We start from the raw sequence: 15,730 nt of genomic DNA on the forward strand, positions 1-15,730 counted from the left end.
AAAATAATAATCAAGATACTCTTAATATCAGAAAAGACAAAAAAAAAATGGAAACATTAATCATATAACGATAGCAACAAAGTTGATGCCTTGTTTGCAATCTACAAAGAGATACTCATGATGGTGCCATGTGAATTTTGAAAAATTAAAAGAGCATAGAGATATTCACATCGAAAGACATATATCAAAACATGAAACTTGCTCCAAATCATAGTTTATATCAATATCAAATATTTAAGAAGCCAAATCAGTGTTTAAACCCATTTTTCCAATGTTTAAACCCATTTTTCCAACTAAAACTTTTTGGGCGTATAAGCCACTTAACTTAATATTTTATACTTGTTATTTTGCCAACTAAAATTTTTGGGGGTGATTCCGATTACAGATGAAATCCGGTGTGGGAATTGGGGGTTACGGAGGACAAATGAATTGGGAAATGCTATTCCGGCAAAGGAATTGGGTGCTCCAACCACAATGGAATGGTGAATGATATTTGCATTTTTATTCAGGGAAAATACCTGCAATAGTCAAAAAGTGGGGGGTATTTTCAAAATTTAGACATGAAAATGAACATTTCCGGGTATAGACATGCATTCCACGGAGGTAGTTCCGCAGAATGGCAAAATCATAAATAAATTAGTGTATTAAAAAAATTAAAAAAAAAAACTCAAGATCCATTCCGCGGAGCTACAGTGGATTCCGCGGAGCTCTGCGGAGATAGCTCCGAGGAATGGATCTTCAAAAAAAAAAAAAAAAAAAAAAAAACTCCTCCAATGATTCTTTTATGTAATGATCTCTAAATAAAAGACCACTTTTTTCCACCTCACATTCATTCCAAACATTGTTAAGAAAAATTCATACTATCATAATCTTTTCTTGAAAATAATTAGTTGGAGGAATGAATATAAACCCCGAAGAAAAAAAAATTGAAGATCAATTTCTCGGAGCTACCTCCGTTGAGCTCCGCGGAATCCACTGTAGCTCTGCGGAATGGATCTTGAGTTTTTTTTTAATACACTAATTTATGTACGATTTTGCCATTCCGCAGAGCTACAATATATTCCACGGAGCTACCTCTGCGGAATGCATGTCTGTACCCGGAAATGTCCATTTTAATCTCTAAATTTTGAAAATACCCCTCATTTTTTTACTATTGCTGGTATATTCCCTTTTATTCATCAGTTTTTATAATTTATTTGGCACATGTTTCTTTACTTTTTGTTGCTTTCTCATGCATTTTTATGTATTAGTTACTTTTATGGCTTTCAGGGAACTTTCTAGTGTTTCTGTGATTAATTGTGGAAATTGTGAAGTCGGGTGCGAAACAAGTGATCTCGGGACGTGTCGAAAGATGATTTTGAAGTTTAATGAAGATATGAATTTGTGGATTTCTTTTGGGTTGAGAAAAGTGGGTTTTTGAGCTTGAAAGATTGGCTAATTGGTCGAAGTTGGTTAAAGTCACGGAAAGAAAAGGAGTGTAGGACACTCAAAAGTCAAAAAAACTCAAAGTTAGAGCTGAAAGTCAACCTTGTGCGGGTCGTGCAAGGTCATTGCAAACTCTATGCGAGTAGCAGAAACTAAGCAGATTCCCCAACTTTCTTATGTGCGGTCATGGTATCTACGTGCCCGGTCAGCACAACTCATGATCCATTTCGTCATTTTGCCTGAAAAACTGCTAGAAGAGGGTTTCGAAGGCTCATTTTGACGCGGACGAAGTTAGGGTTCTTTGGAGGTTGAGAAGATGTCATTTTTAACATTTAGTTTAAATGTTTGATACAAACTACTCTACTTTAACTATTATGTGTGGCTAATTCTTTCTCTCTGACCAGTGTTGCAGAAATCGGCAACTAATCGTTTGGCGGTCTTGAACCGATTACGATTATTGTGTTTGGCGGAAATTGGTAAAAATCGGTCAAACTTGGGCTTATCAGTCCTCAGCGGTCATAGGCGATAAATATTTAAAAAAAATCATTTTTTTTTTATTTTCAAATATTACATCAAGATTTTAAATTTTCAAAATTTAAAATATTATACTAAAATTTTCAAAATTTCAAATTCTTAAAATTTAAAATTTTCAAATACTTATTTTTTTAAGATATATTAATTTTTTAAATAATTTTATTAATAATTTAGGATCCCCGATTAATCGTCGTATAGTCCAGTTAATCGCTTAACGTCAGTCGACTGCTGAGCTACCGCAGAACGATTTGCATAACGTTGTCTCCGACATTGGGTGAACCCCAAGAACAAAAAGTTGCTTAGGAGAGGTTTATGTGGGTTTTTATGTTTGTTTTATGGATGCAAGTTTGCTATGAATGTTTGAATCGTTCTTATGTTTCTAATCAAGCTTTGTTTCTAAATGTTGGAATGATTGTTGTCATTTGTTTCTTAAATTCATAGTAACAAATGATTTAAACAAGATCTTTACTATCTATTTAGGTCATAGCTTGTAATGTATTATGTATCCTCTAATCTAGTAATCTCAAGCTTTTGAAATTTCATTTAGATTTGATGATTCTTTGAACTTAATGTTAATTACGTTATGTAAACTAAGCTTATTTAGTTTATGATTGTGATTTAGGGGGATTTTGAGAACTTTCATGATTTTCTTGATCCAAAGAAGAATCTGGGTTATTTGAGCTTTTAAATAACTATAGTCAAATTGAAACAAGTTAAAACCATTGCACCATAAATCTTGATGATTAACTAATTACTTGGGATTGTGGGTAAAACTCAATATTGGAGTCTTCCTAATTTTATATTCTAGAATGTTGATTTGACTTCTTGTCCTCCAAAATACTTTTAATTACCAGCTAGTAGTTCAAAAAAAAAAAAAAAAAAAAAAAAAAAAAAAAAACATATTACTTTAAAGTTGATTTTTACAGATGGATTGCATAGATAAAAACTCACTCAACCTCCTTATTACTACTATACATAATTTCTGAGTTAGATTATTTAGGTTATTTGTTTGTTGGCCTCAATGACTTTTGAAACATTGCCCGCATATGAACTTCGATCAAGCATGTGTTGGTGATTTGTTTCACTAATGTGATTTAAGTGTAATGGGATTACTTTTGTTGGCCAAAAGTGATCTTGATAAATATTAAACAAGTAAGGAAGGTGTGGAGTGCACACTTGTTTAAGTTTATTCAAGATTAAAAGTAAACTGTCATTTAGGGGCGAAGCCCCTAAACGAACGGGGGTCCGGGGACAGTGCCCCTGGAAGCGGGGTCCAAGGGGCAGAGCCCCTGGCTGATATTAATTCTTATAGAAAACCCGGATTTATGACAGTTTGTTGACTAGTGCCAAACTGTTTTATGACAGTTTTGACAGTTTTCAGACAAAGAAGGTATTTAATCGATTTTGGTCAGTTTTTCTGGTACTTACGAAAATTCATATACTCATTCTCTGTTCTTTTCTCTTCTGAGTCTTATCCAATCAAAGATTAGGGAGTACCACCCAATACTTTGATTTGATAGTGAAATCACAATTCTCAGAATTTTCAAGGCTATTTTATCCTTATTATCTTACAACATGGGTTTTGCATGCTTCACCAGGATATAACCACATAAATGCTTCAAAATGGATTCTCGCTCTTGATTGTGTTGCTTTTTAGGTGTGGAGTTAGCAAAAAAAAGGAAATAGATATTGGGATCCGATTTCCAAACGTCTTAGAAACTTCTAACATGTTATATTATTAGAACACACACACGCACGATGTTCTTATCAATCTCCAAATTTCTGAAGAAATAACATTTCTCTGCTCTTTTTCTTACTGTTAATTTTCTTACCGATGTATATATTCTTTGAACTCACATGAGTCCCTACCCACCATGAATTCTCCCACTGAATCACTCATGCACCCCAAGGCACCTACCACCATCTCCTTAGACTATGATCATCGGCTTTTTAGTCATCTCTTAAAAACAAGGATCCAAGCATTGCTTTGCCACTGCAACCAAATTGGTGCCTTATTTTTGGTTGTGTTGTTTTCTTGGGTATGGAGTTGCACAAAAAGGATATCGATGTTAAATCGGATATCCAAGCATCTTAGAAACTCCTGACCTGTTACATTCTAGGAATAGATGATGTTCTTATCGATCCCCAAAAATTTCACGTAACATCTCCATGAATTACTCCTTTCTTTATTAAGGCATATATGTCTCAGGAGTCGCATCAATCTAATACAGCATCCACCATGAATTCTCTCTTTGAGTCAGCACACTCACATAACATGGCACCAACCACCTCCTTGAACATTGATCAAACATCGAACCATTTTCAATACCGACTTCCGAGACATCTCTTGAATTTGAGGATCTTAGCACTACTCTTCATGAACCCATCGTTGGTGATTTTGACGTTATCAACATATTTTAGCGTAACTAATATTAATTTTGAGATAGGTTGAGTTCTATTTATTCACTAAGGTTGGAGGTAAAGAGTGCATACTCGGAATGATAAATGTGAGCTCAGGAATAACCATATTTCTAACCACCTTTTTGACGCCAAAATATATTTAACCACCCTTTAACTACTTTTCTTCCCTTGATAAAAACATAGTGAATGTTCCATAAAATGGTTGGATTTTCTCATACTCGAAATTGACCATCCGATTCTCTCTATCTCTCAAAACGTAAAATAACAAGGTACTTTCTGTGTTTCGAATTTGGAAGTGGCATGACTTGTAAATTGTCATTCTTGGATTATCCCAAATCAAATTTCATGACACCCCCACACGAAAGGGTCAAAATTAAAGATTTTGGAAAATGATTGCAATCACGAATCATGAAATATTAGACCCAAAATCTAACACCCACTTTGGCAACAAGCTACAAAGGACAAGATTTAGGAAACAACCAAACATAGGACATTGTTCCACTTCCACCATAATAGTCTATCATTTGTTTTAAGCGGGTCTACAGAAATTAGGTTGCAATTTAGATGGTATAGTTGATTGATATAAAGCATGCCTCGTTGCAAACAACTTCAATCAAGAGTATAGGATCGACTACAATGAGACATGATCTTTTTACATTTTGTTTGCAAGGTGGTTGCTATTGCAGTTATCCGTCGTTAGACTCTATACCATATGAATGTCAAAGAGACCTTCCCCAATGGAGATCTAGCTAAGGGTGTTACACGCGCCCTCCAAATGGAGTCTACATGGTCACAAATAAGCACCAAATGCCTGTTTTAAGAAGTTCAACACCACCAACAGATCATTGTGTTCTCATCTTGTCACCATGATTATGGGTTGTCTACTCATACCATTGAGGCATGTACCATCCTTCTATATGTGATTGGAAAGACTGTTCATTTTGACCCGATCTCTTCCACATATCAATTGGTTGATATAACAAAAGTAGTGACAAATAAGTTCTGGAATTACATTATATTACAAGCCTTAAGAATAAATGGCCATCTTTGATAAAGCTTAAGCATTTATCATGTCATATATATTTTACACACACAAAGGACCAAGAGCAGAAAAAAAAAAAAAAAAAAAAAAAAAACTTTGCTATACAACTGAAGCATAAGTTAAGAGCAACTTCTAACCTTTGTTACTTTAGTGGGTAGAAGTAGAACCTCTGTTTGATTCCAGGGGGGGTCTCATTATTGCCCCTCTTCAAGAGCATGTTCTTGCAGCAGAGGGCTGGTTTGGGCAGATGATGATGCTTCATTGTAATGAACACCACCATCTTCTTTTGCTTTTCCCCATAGAACAGCATAGAACCCTAATGATATAATTATGCCCCCAACAACACTGCACCAAAATTTGAGTTCAATTTTGACACTGAGGAATGATATTTCAATAAAAAGAAGAAGAAGAAGAAGAAGAAGAAGTTGGAATGACCTTCCGAGATGGAGTGAATCACCAAGGAATATGACACCCATAGCAACTGCAATCACAATCGACAATGGCTTGAACATGGCTACATACACAGGTCCTTTCAATCTCAAAGCCCATACTTGAATCAAACCACTTAAAAATCCAGTAGAGATCCCCTATAAACAACAAAACCAAGACTTTCACAAGGACACAATGTTTAATGTAACAATAAAAAAAAAAACTTCATTTCTTACCATGTATATTATAGAAGCCAGCATCTTATCAGGTTTTAGTTTCCAAGCATCCAAATCTCTCACCATAATCAACCCTGCAAATGCTGCTACAATCATCCCACTTAACCCAAAGATGAAAACAACCATTAGTTCCACTGGATACTGGATCATGATTTGTGCCTACGTACAGGGTTGCTGAAAACAATCAAGTTTGCTATAAATAATAAGTATTATGCTAACATTAGAAATTACAATTTTGGTACCTGAGAAACCAAAACAAATGAAAGTAGAAAATTCTGACTTGCAAGTAAAATTCCACCAATAATCCAATATAAGCTTTTTGATGAATCAGATAATATGGTAACTGATGGGCCATTATACAGTGTTGCTACAAGTGCACCAGATATTGACACTACAGTTCCCACAATTTTTGCTTGGCTGCTGTAGCTTCGTAAATTTAGTTGTTCCACCCTGATAAACCAAAAAAAATTATTGATTTTGAAATGGAAGTAAGAGAGAAAGACTTGATGAAAAAATTCTTTCATGTTTTCTTGTCATAATGTGCAGAATTAATGATTTTGGAAGAGTGCCTGAAGAAGAATGCAAGAATGAAGGTGAAAGCAGGTGCCAGATTGCTCATAACTGAAGAAAGTGTTGGAGAACTGTACTTGATACCAACATATCCAAATATCTGAGACATGTATCTGCAATTTACAGCATTTCAATCATTATATTAATGATTGAATCCATAGTAGAGAAAAACAAACAAGACATGCTAATATGAGTAACCTACAGAAGAAACCTGTAATCACAGGGATGTATGAAAGGGAAATAAAGAGATATAAGACAGCAGAAGTACATTTTGACATGAAGTACAGCAGAAATTTAGATCCAATTTACCTGTATAGCTGAGTGAGGTTCCTGAGTTTAAGAATCATAGCTAACATAAGTGTGAATTTCTGTGTTTCTTTTTAGTTGTCTTATATCCTACTTGAACTGGAAATGGTACATTGTTTAATTGCAAAAATTGAATTCTTTTACCAAATCCGCGCGTTGCAATTCCTGGAAATTCAGGTCAATGCTTATAAAAGATTAGGGTTCCACCAATCCTTGATACTAGTAGACTAGAATATTCCTCCGCCCAAGTCCCAATTAATTTGAAAGAGTCAAAATAGCAAATTCAACAAATTCTAAAGATGGTAAGACTCAGATCAAGGTGGTTTACCCAATCAAGCTAAGAAGGAAAAGCTTGGCAACAATGGCGAACTTCAGCGGCGGGATGCTTGATTTTCTGCACAAATTGAAACAAGAAATTCAATTCGAACTAGAGGTTCCTGCATAATAGGGAGTTAACGAACTATAATAATTAAAATTGCCTGCGGACGATGAATGGACAAGGAAAGAGGAAAAGGAAGCCGACAAGGAAGACATAAGTGGTGAAAACGTATGAATTTATCTCTTGAGAAGTTGCCGATTTAAATAATGTGTTTCCGCCTACAATAATGCATTCGATCATCATCATTGCTGAAAATGGCAATACATCATTGTAACAAGTTCTACTCATCTCTGATCTCTGTGTTTCTCCCTCGATCTCTGCGACTGGAAAAGGGAGATTTGGAAGGATTATCTAGATGTTAAGAGAAAAACTTCACCAAACTCCTTCTATGACCTATCCGATGATCCAGAGTTGACTGAAGTGTTACCGGTTAACTGAATTATCCGGGAAGATGCTGGTTACAACGGCTAGACCATACGACTCGTTTCTTTTGTACGAGTAATTCATTGACTTATGGGGCTGCTAAATATTTTTAATTTAAATACTAAAAAACATTATAAAATGGTCCTTGTGTATCTCAAAATTTGAAGTTTAGTCCCCGTGGTTTAAAAACGTCATAGATGGTCCATGTGCTTTCAAAACTTTTGACGATTGGTTTTTATTGCTAACTCCGTTAAGTTATGTCCGTTAACTAAAAGGCATTTTCGTCATTTCACTACCACAGGGACCATTTATGATGATTTCTCTTATTTTATAAAAGATGAAATAATATACAAAGAGGTCCAGGCCATAGCATTCCTTTTATTTTATAAACCCGAGAACCCGAATTACAATATAGGTTGGGTATCGGGTATTATTATTTTAAGGAAATACCCGAAACTACCCGACTCGTTCTACCCGAAACCCGAAAATTTTACCCGATCAACACCCCTACTTGTCATGCGAAGTAATTCATTGACTTAGTCTACTCGGTATGGGCGACGCCATAAGGCGTTATGCTGATTTGGCAGCTTCCATAACGGCGCCATAACATCGGAACACCACCCCCCACTCAGTCTACTCGGTATGGGCAACACCATAAGGCGTTATGCTGATTTGGCAGCTCTCATAACGGCGCCATAACATTGGAACACCGCCCCCCTCTCATGTTATTTGATGTTATGTTAAGAAATGTTACCATGGTCACGGGAAGTAATGTGAAAATCAACCAATCAAAAGTCATTATCTCACTCTCTCTCTCTCTAACTCTCTTTGTATCTCTTAACATGTTATAACATTTGCATACCATTTCCTACATAAATCAAAACGGTGTTAAAGATGACATGACATATGAGTTGGCAAATTTTAGGTATGATAACATGTCTTAACATGTTGCCCACACCCACCAGTCTCATGTTATTTGGTGTTATGTTAAGAAATGTTATCATGGCCACGAGAAGTAACGTGAGAATCAACAATTCAAAAGCCATTATCTCACTCTCTCTCTAACTCTTTTTGAATCTCTTAACATGTTATAACATTTGCACACCATTTCCTACATAAATCAAATTGTGTTAAAAATGGCATGACATATGAGTTGGCAAATTTTGGGTATGATAACATGTCTTAACATGTTACCCACACCCACTAGCCTTATGGGGCTGCTAAGTATTTTTAATTTAAATAAAGAAGCCCGAAATACAAAACCCAACATATTATTTTTTTATCTTTAGGAAATAATTATACCATTACTTTTATATCTGTTAAAACAATTATATATTTTTTAAGGGATAATTTCATATATATTCATATCAGTTGTGAGACCCATATGTTATACGGGTTGGATAAAACAAAAAAAAAATATGAAGGTTTAAATAAAAATTTATTTAAATTTAAAAAGAAACATAATAAATACTATATGAGTTGTAATATTATAATTTATTGGTTATTTTCAATTAAGACAATTATTAATTGAGATGTAAATATGATGTGTTAATTAAAAAAAGATAAAAAAAATAAGAAAATGAAAAATAGAAAAAACATTTATTCAAAAATACCAAAAATAACATATGTCCAAATTAATGAGAAAGTGACATGTGACAAAATTATTTTCATTTATTAAGGATGATTAAATTAAATGTTAAAATATCATATTTATCCTACCTAATTTCAATATATCATATTTATCCTTCTTATTCTTGTAAAATATCAAATTTACCCAAATCATTTTTTTAAACATTTTTGAATCATTTTTCATATTTAAAAATATTATTATTGAAAATAAAACCTAAATGACAATGTTGCCCCTACCTTCTAAATTGCAGATTGGCATGCACAACGTGCAGGAGTTGATAGTTACCAAGGTTAATAATAATTCTTTAGTTAATGGAGACTCTAGTCCTGTCCATTGTTAGTGCAAGCTTACATTCTTAATCCTCACAGTGGGAAGGAAGATGGCGCACACAAATGAAAGACGACAAAAGGGATTAGCATGTCCGTATGCGTATATGATATATATCCAACTCGTGCAATTTAGAAGATAAAGGGAAATATTGTCCATTTAGGTTTTTTTATTTATTTATTTATTTATTATTATTATTATTTTTTTTATTTTTAATAATAATAATATTTAAATATAAAAAATGATTTGGGTAAATTTGATATTTTAAAAGCTTAATAAGGATAAATATGATATTTTGAAATTAAACCGAGCAAAGATAATATTTTAACGTTTAATAAGGGTATATATGAAATTCTCCCCTATTTTTATTTGGTTAAAATTAATGTTTCATTATGGTATAAACATAAGAGATATGTTTCTCAAAACTAGTTGAAATCGGATAGTTGTAGACTATAAGTTGTAGCTTTTATATAGAAATTTTTGAAAATAAATAGATGTTAGGTTATGAAGTAGTTTCTAAAAGGTCCGAAAAACCAAAAGCTACTTAAGTATCTTATGAATTCAAAATTTTTTGTTTAAAATAAAAACTAAAAACTCATGTTTTGAAACAAAACTTATTCTTTTTGAGTTTCTTAAAAAATTAAAAGTTATAAGCTTCGTGCATTGACTCAAATTAAAAATCTCATGTGGAATAACAATTATATCTATGTTGGTAGTGGTTTTTTGGAATATCATTTAATGTTTCTAGAATTTAATATCATGAATATTTTTTAGTTCTATATAGGTTTGCAATCGATATTATGTTCAAGCAGTTACTAAACAAACACCTATTTATTTTTTATTTTTTTTATCTATGTTAATTTGAGGCCAAAAAAGAAATAAAATATATTTATATAATATTTCTTCCTAACAAATATCACTTATTTATAAATAATATCTTATCCAAATAGCAGTAAAAATTAAACCATGAGTTATTTTATAAGTTTCACATGGTACAACTTGGATGTATAACAAAGACTTTATTTGGTGTTTACTATATTGGATTTTGGAATTTTTTTTTTAATAAAAAAGTTTAAGTAACTAATTTTTTTTTATAACATGGAAGAATTTGTTAAGATTCAAAAGAAAAATATATTCAAGTCAGCAAAAAGGCATTTTAGTTTGCATGATAGTTTAAAAAGAATTATGTAACATCCCAAAAATACGAGCCAAAAATTTCATTTTTAAAACATATACTTAACAAAACATTCGAAATAAAACGTTCACCGATCATAACATTCCATAAAGATATCGCATGTCTGAAAAAACATTTTCATAAAACATAATAATGTCAGAGTACAAATCCCCAGGAAGATCTCATAGTGCGGAATACAGGGCATGTGTGTGATGGGCCGCTACCGCGCCAGCTCTTTCCCCTTCGAAGAAGAGGTACCTGAAACCAAAACTGAAAACTATAAGCACGAAGCTTAGTGAGTTCCCCCAACATACCACATACCATACAATCACATAACATACATAGATTGTCAGGCATATCTGGGTGCTCGACCTACCCCTTCAGTCCTCTCGACCGGATACTGTCTAGTATATCTGGGAGATGGCCTCCCCTTCAGTCCTCTCGACCGGATACTGACCAGTATATCTGGGAGCTTGCCTCCCCTTCGGTCCTCTCGACCGGATACTGACTAGCATATCTGGGTGCTGGTCTCCCCTTCGGCCCTCTCGACCGAATACTGGGAACTATTTCACCCCCTACTACTACCACATAACACATATATCACATAATCTATCTAGCATGTCTAGGCATGACCGCCCCTTCGGCCCTATTGACCGGTATATTGGGGACTATCGCCCCTACTGTCACTAGCACATAGCATCATATCATAATAGCACAATAACATATCGCAGGTAGTAGCAACCCTAGATGAATATCAAAGAGACAAACATCTATCATACAATCCTATTGGTGGGCCGGCATTGTGGCCATAGACCCACCGCTACTGGAAGGTAACTCACCTCAAAGTAGCTGCTGATCTGCGTGGGAACTAACTGTCTTCTGGTGCTGCTGCTCCGGAAATTCTCCGGCTATAATTCCCACAAAACCCTTAGTCAAATACTGCTAACTGACCTCAGGGTAAAATGACCATTTACCCCTAACGAACCAAGAGTCAAAGTCAAAGTCAACTGCCAGTTGGCCCGACTCGCCGATTTGACTTGCCAACTCGCCGAGTCCCTATCCCTTTGTCCGACCATAAACCCGTCTCTACTCGTCGAGTTAAGCATTGACTCGACGAGTTCTCCTTCTAAACTAAAGGCCAATAGTCCTTCATCCTACTCGCTGAGTTGTATGAACAACTCGCCGAGTTCATCTTCATTTGAAGAACACCCTATGCTGAGACTCGCCGAGCTGTATGAGCAACTCGCCGAGTCTGTTATTGAGGCAAGAAGATTGCCTTGAACTCGCCGAGTCATGGCATTGACTCGCCGAGTTACTTCATGAGTGAGTTTGGCTTCCGACCCACTGAGTCACACCCCATGACTCACTACTCCAACCCGCAACACGAAAAGGGGGACAACTCGGGGACTCGCGACTCGACTCGCCGAGTCCGAGGAACGACTCGCCGAGTCTGCCACATGCAAATATTATATACTCGATTTTGCTTGAATCCAATTCATGCCATTCATAGATCTGGGTTCCTAGGGCCTGATTAACACGTAAAGTTTTCAACTTTACGTGTAAATAAACACCAATGAGGGTTTTAGGGCTCAAAATGCACCAAAAGAGTAGATCTAGGGCTTTCATGCAATATGGCTCCATAAAGGCAGTAGATCCAAGCTCCTGGAGCTCAATCATGCCTAGATCTAGAGGCTAAACAACTTATTACCAACCCTAATACACAAACAAGCTTGGGGAAAGGCTCAAGAAGGACTTTCATGGAGCTACAAGGGACAATAAGCATGAAACAGAGGGAAACTGAGTTATACCTCAAGGAAATCACTGAGATAACACAAGGATGCCTGGTCTCCTTCTTCTCTTCTTGATCTACTCTCCTTCCCCCTCCAAATTTTCAAGAAAACACACCAAAATGCTTCAATCTCACAAGGAACAAAACTTGAACGAAGTAGAGAGCTCTGAGGGTGAAGGGAGCGAGCTTGGGGGCGGATAAGAGGGTTTAAATAGGGTGCAAACCCTTGAAATTTAGGGTTTCATCAGACAGCTGAGACTCGCCGAGTCGCCAACTTAAACGTGCTCCCAAACCCGTCTCCACTCGGCGAGTCGGGCCTACAACTCGCCGAGTCCAAGGCTAAAAATGAAAATACTTAGATAGATTTTACGTACCAGGAACCAGGTGCTACAAATTATATTTGCAAAATTGAATTTAACAAAATAAAATATATATGAATTATAATTAATAATACCTTTAATTAACAAAATAATAATAATAATAATAATAATAATAATAATAATAATAATAATAATAATAATTTCATTCTATTGCTTGGTTTACATATTGGAGACTAGGTGTGAGACCCATGTATTACATGGGTGTATTTAAAACAATTAAATATATATAAACATTTGAAAATTTTGAATTTATAAGAAATATAAAATTATAAGGAAAGTCTATTAATAGAATTGATATGCATTTATTATTAAATTTAAATACCATATGGAATTAATAAAATAAGAAAACCACAAAATTACATGTGGAATAAAAATTAATTCAAAATAATCATAAAATGACATGTGTCAAAATGAATGTGAGTATGATAAGTGACAAAAAATACTTTCATTTATCAGAGAAGATTTGGAGTCCGAGTTCCAATTTGTGATCAACACTTCGAATTCCGGTAGCCAAACAAAGAAAATAACTATTTAGTATTTACAGTTTTACACCTTTTATGAGTACAATTATATAAGTTTTCCGAATAGATTCAGAGATTATAGCCCATATTAATATGGCCCATTTAAGCAGGCCCGCATCCTTCCGAATTACCAAATAGACAGGCGTCGATGTACGATGTTAAAACCCTGGAAACTAGGGTTTATAGTTTAGGGATTTGATGTTTCAGCTATAACAACATCAATGGAGGGATTGAAGGTATCTGATGCCGAATTGGTGCTGTATTTACATCCCTCAAAGTCCAAAAATGTGTCTCAAGCCATCTTCCGTGAACTAAGTTCAATGCTTTTCAAGTAATTCTTCTTCCTTTTGATGCATCTTATCGAACTCGAGTACTTTGTTTTTCATGTCATTGTACACAATTGGGGGGAACTAATATCGATTTATATCTATACTTAAGAAGATTAAACCGATGCCTGTACATGCATATAAACTGAACTTTTAGGCAGCTCTGTTTGTCACAGAAAGCCATGTTTTAAATGATGATCTGAATGGATCAATGATTTTAGATGTTGTTATTATATAACACAAGTCCGTTTAAGGAAGATAGGCTCATATCATCAGTGTTATTATATGGACTTGTTTTTGTAGGTTCAATGAAACATTCGATGGTGTTCTGTTGGCTTACAGCGCTTCTACTCAAAAAGAGTTGGCAAAGATTCTTCCAGGCTTGAATCCTTACTTTGGTGTGAGACTACAAGCACAACTCTTACTTTTCTATCCAAAACCAGATATGCTTTTAGGTACAATCCACTGATAGCTCTCATGATATGCAACATTGCTTATATTTATCAAATGCTAAATTCTTATTTTGTTTCTTAAATTTCCCTATAATCATTTTTACAGAAGGAAAGGTAGTCAAACTTGCAGAACAGTCTATACACATTGTTGTTCTTGGTTTCTCATCAGCAACCATTATAGAAGAAGATATTCGTGAAGAATTTAGTTACAAAGTTGTAAGTGAATGGCTACTATTGTGTTTGTAAAGATCCCCTTTTTTCTTCAACCACTTACAAATAAGTTGTGGAATTCCAAAAGTAATGCCAACAATACTTTTTGAATTTTTCTTGTTGCAGAAACATGGGAAGGAAGTATATGGTAGCAATGTTAACAAGCGCCATAAGATAGAGATTGGAACCATTCTACGTTTTGTTGTCAAGAGGTGATAAATTCTTCTTTTTTTTTTTTTTTCAAGTTATGTTTTTTCTTCATAATCAATTTTATGCACAGTTTGGATTGTATATGATTTTTGGGCATTTACATTTTGATTGCTATAGAAATTTATGTTTTTCATCCAACTTATGCAAAAGATAATTCAGTCAAATTTATAAATGACCTGACCTTGAATGTTGATGATTCTAGTTTTGATGAGGAAATACTTCATATATCCGGATCATTGCTTCCAAATCACACAGGAAGTGTTAGCTGGTTGGATAAACCTGCAGAAGAGGCACATACTGAGAGGTTATTTTATTAACATGTTATAAAATGATTTTTGATTTGAATAAGCATCAAGTTTTTTTGACATTATTATTAAATAATTGGCTCCAGTAATACCAAGAAGAGGAGAGAGGTTGAAATGCAGAATGACAAAGTGTCGGAGGATTCATTTGCTGATAAACATCGGGTGAAGAAGTCAAAGGAGAAACAACAAAGTAGCAATGGCATGTGAAATATTTTCATTGAAATGTTGTGATTTGTAGCAAGTAAGTAATTCTTGAGGGGGTATATGTGACATTTGGTACAGCAGTAGTTAAGTGATGAGTTGGATAAAATTCAATGTCATGTATGCCAATTTTTGTATTGTTGTAGTTGATGATGGTCTCCAGCAAAGTTTGCTTATTTTCAAAATTGCCACTAAACCATTATTATTATACTTGCAAAACCCCAAAGAAACATTGCGTTTGGAAGAAAAAAAACACATGGACCTTTTTGCAAAAATTTCCATAAATTTGTTTTTATCCATTTAGAAAAGAGTGGACTTGTATAACACTTATACTTGGCACTTGGTTTCAATATAACTATTAAGACTTCATCACAAAGTGTGGTGGGTCGTAAGTATCGGATTTGTTTGAGTTTGTTGTTGAAGCTTTTGGTAGCTTGTAC

General features: G+C 34.6%; 2 protein-coding genes across 3 annotated transcripts; one reads left to right on the plus strand and one right to left on the minus strand.

Moving 5' to 3' along the window:
- Nucleotides 1-5,315: 5,315 nt before the first annotated feature.
- LOC145069838 (WAT1-related protein At5g40240-like) lies at nucleotides 5,316-7,846 on the minus strand. 2 transcript variants are annotated; one of them, XM_079016781.1, is made up of 8 exons: nucleotides 7,770-7,846; nucleotides 7,443-7,665; nucleotides 7,292-7,357; nucleotides 6,657-6,770; nucleotides 6,330-6,537; nucleotides 6,088-6,246; nucleotides 5,858-6,009; nucleotides 5,316-5,767 (listed from the first exon to the last, which is right to left on the minus strand). In XM_079016781.1, the coding sequence occupies exons 2-8, from the start codon at nucleotides 7,628-7,630 to the stop codon at nucleotides 5,617-5,619; spliced, it is 1,038 nt and encodes a 345-aa protein (XP_078872907.1). In that variant the 5' UTR covers nucleotides 7,631-7,665; nucleotides 7,770-7,846; the 3' UTR covers nucleotides 5,316-5,616. The 2 variants fall into 2 exon arrangements, with proteins under 2 accessions (XP_078872907.1, XP_078872908.1); XM_079016782.1 differs by lacking the exons at nucleotides 7,292-7,357; nucleotides 7,443-7,665; nucleotides 7,770-7,846 and adding an exon at nucleotides 6,967-7,282.
- Nucleotides 7,847-13,740: 5,894 nt separating this feature from the next.
- LOC145071146 (DNA-directed RNA polymerase) lies at nucleotides 13,741-15,475 on the plus strand. Its single transcript, XM_079018056.1, has 6 exons — nucleotides 13,741-13,917; nucleotides 14,216-14,367; nucleotides 14,471-14,580; nucleotides 14,701-14,786; nucleotides 14,987-15,088; nucleotides 15,176-15,475. Exons 1-6 carry the CDS (start codon nucleotides 13,808-13,810, stop codon nucleotides 15,294-15,296), a joined length of 681 nt encoding a protein of 226 aa, XP_078874182.1. The 5' UTR covers nucleotides 13,741-13,807; the 3' UTR covers nucleotides 15,297-15,475.
- The last annotated feature ends 255 nt before the right edge of the window (nucleotides 15,476-15,730 follow it).

Source organism: Lactuca serriola, chromosome 8 (assembly GCF_051521515.1).
Source record: "Lactuca serriola cultivar US96UC23 chromosome 8, Lser_US96UC23_V15, whole genome shotgun sequence".
NCBI classification, from domain to species: Eukaryota; Viridiplantae; Streptophyta; class Magnoliopsida; order Asterales; family Asteraceae; genus Lactuca; species Lactuca serriola.

Excerpts from the sequence above, each read along its gene's own strand:
- LOC145069838 (XM_079016781.1), bottom strand. The coding sequence starts at position 7,630 with ATGAGTAGAACTTGTTACAATGATGTATTGCCATTTTCAGCAATGATG. Across the intron at positions 7,358-7,442 it reads TGTCCATTCATCGTCCGCAG|AAAATCAAGCATCCCGCCGC; the intron begins GCAATTTTAATT and ends CAATTTGTGCAG. Across the intron at positions 6,538-6,656 it reads ATTCTTGCATTCTTCTTCAG|GGTGGAACAACTAAATTTAC; the intron begins GCACTCTTCCAA and ends TTGGTTTATCAG.
- LOC145071146 (XM_079018056.1), top strand. The coding sequence starts at position 13,808 with ATGGAGGGATTGAAGGTATCTGATGCCGAATTGGTGCTGTATTTACAT. Across the intron at positions 14,368-14,470 it reads AAAACCAGATATGCTTTTAG|AAGGAAAGGTAGTCAAACTT; the intron begins GTACAATCCACT and ends TCATTTTTACAG. Across the intron at positions 14,581-14,700 it reads AAGAATTTAGTTACAAAGTT|AAACATGGGAAGGAAGTATA; the intron begins GTAAGTGAATGG and ends TTCTTGTTGCAG.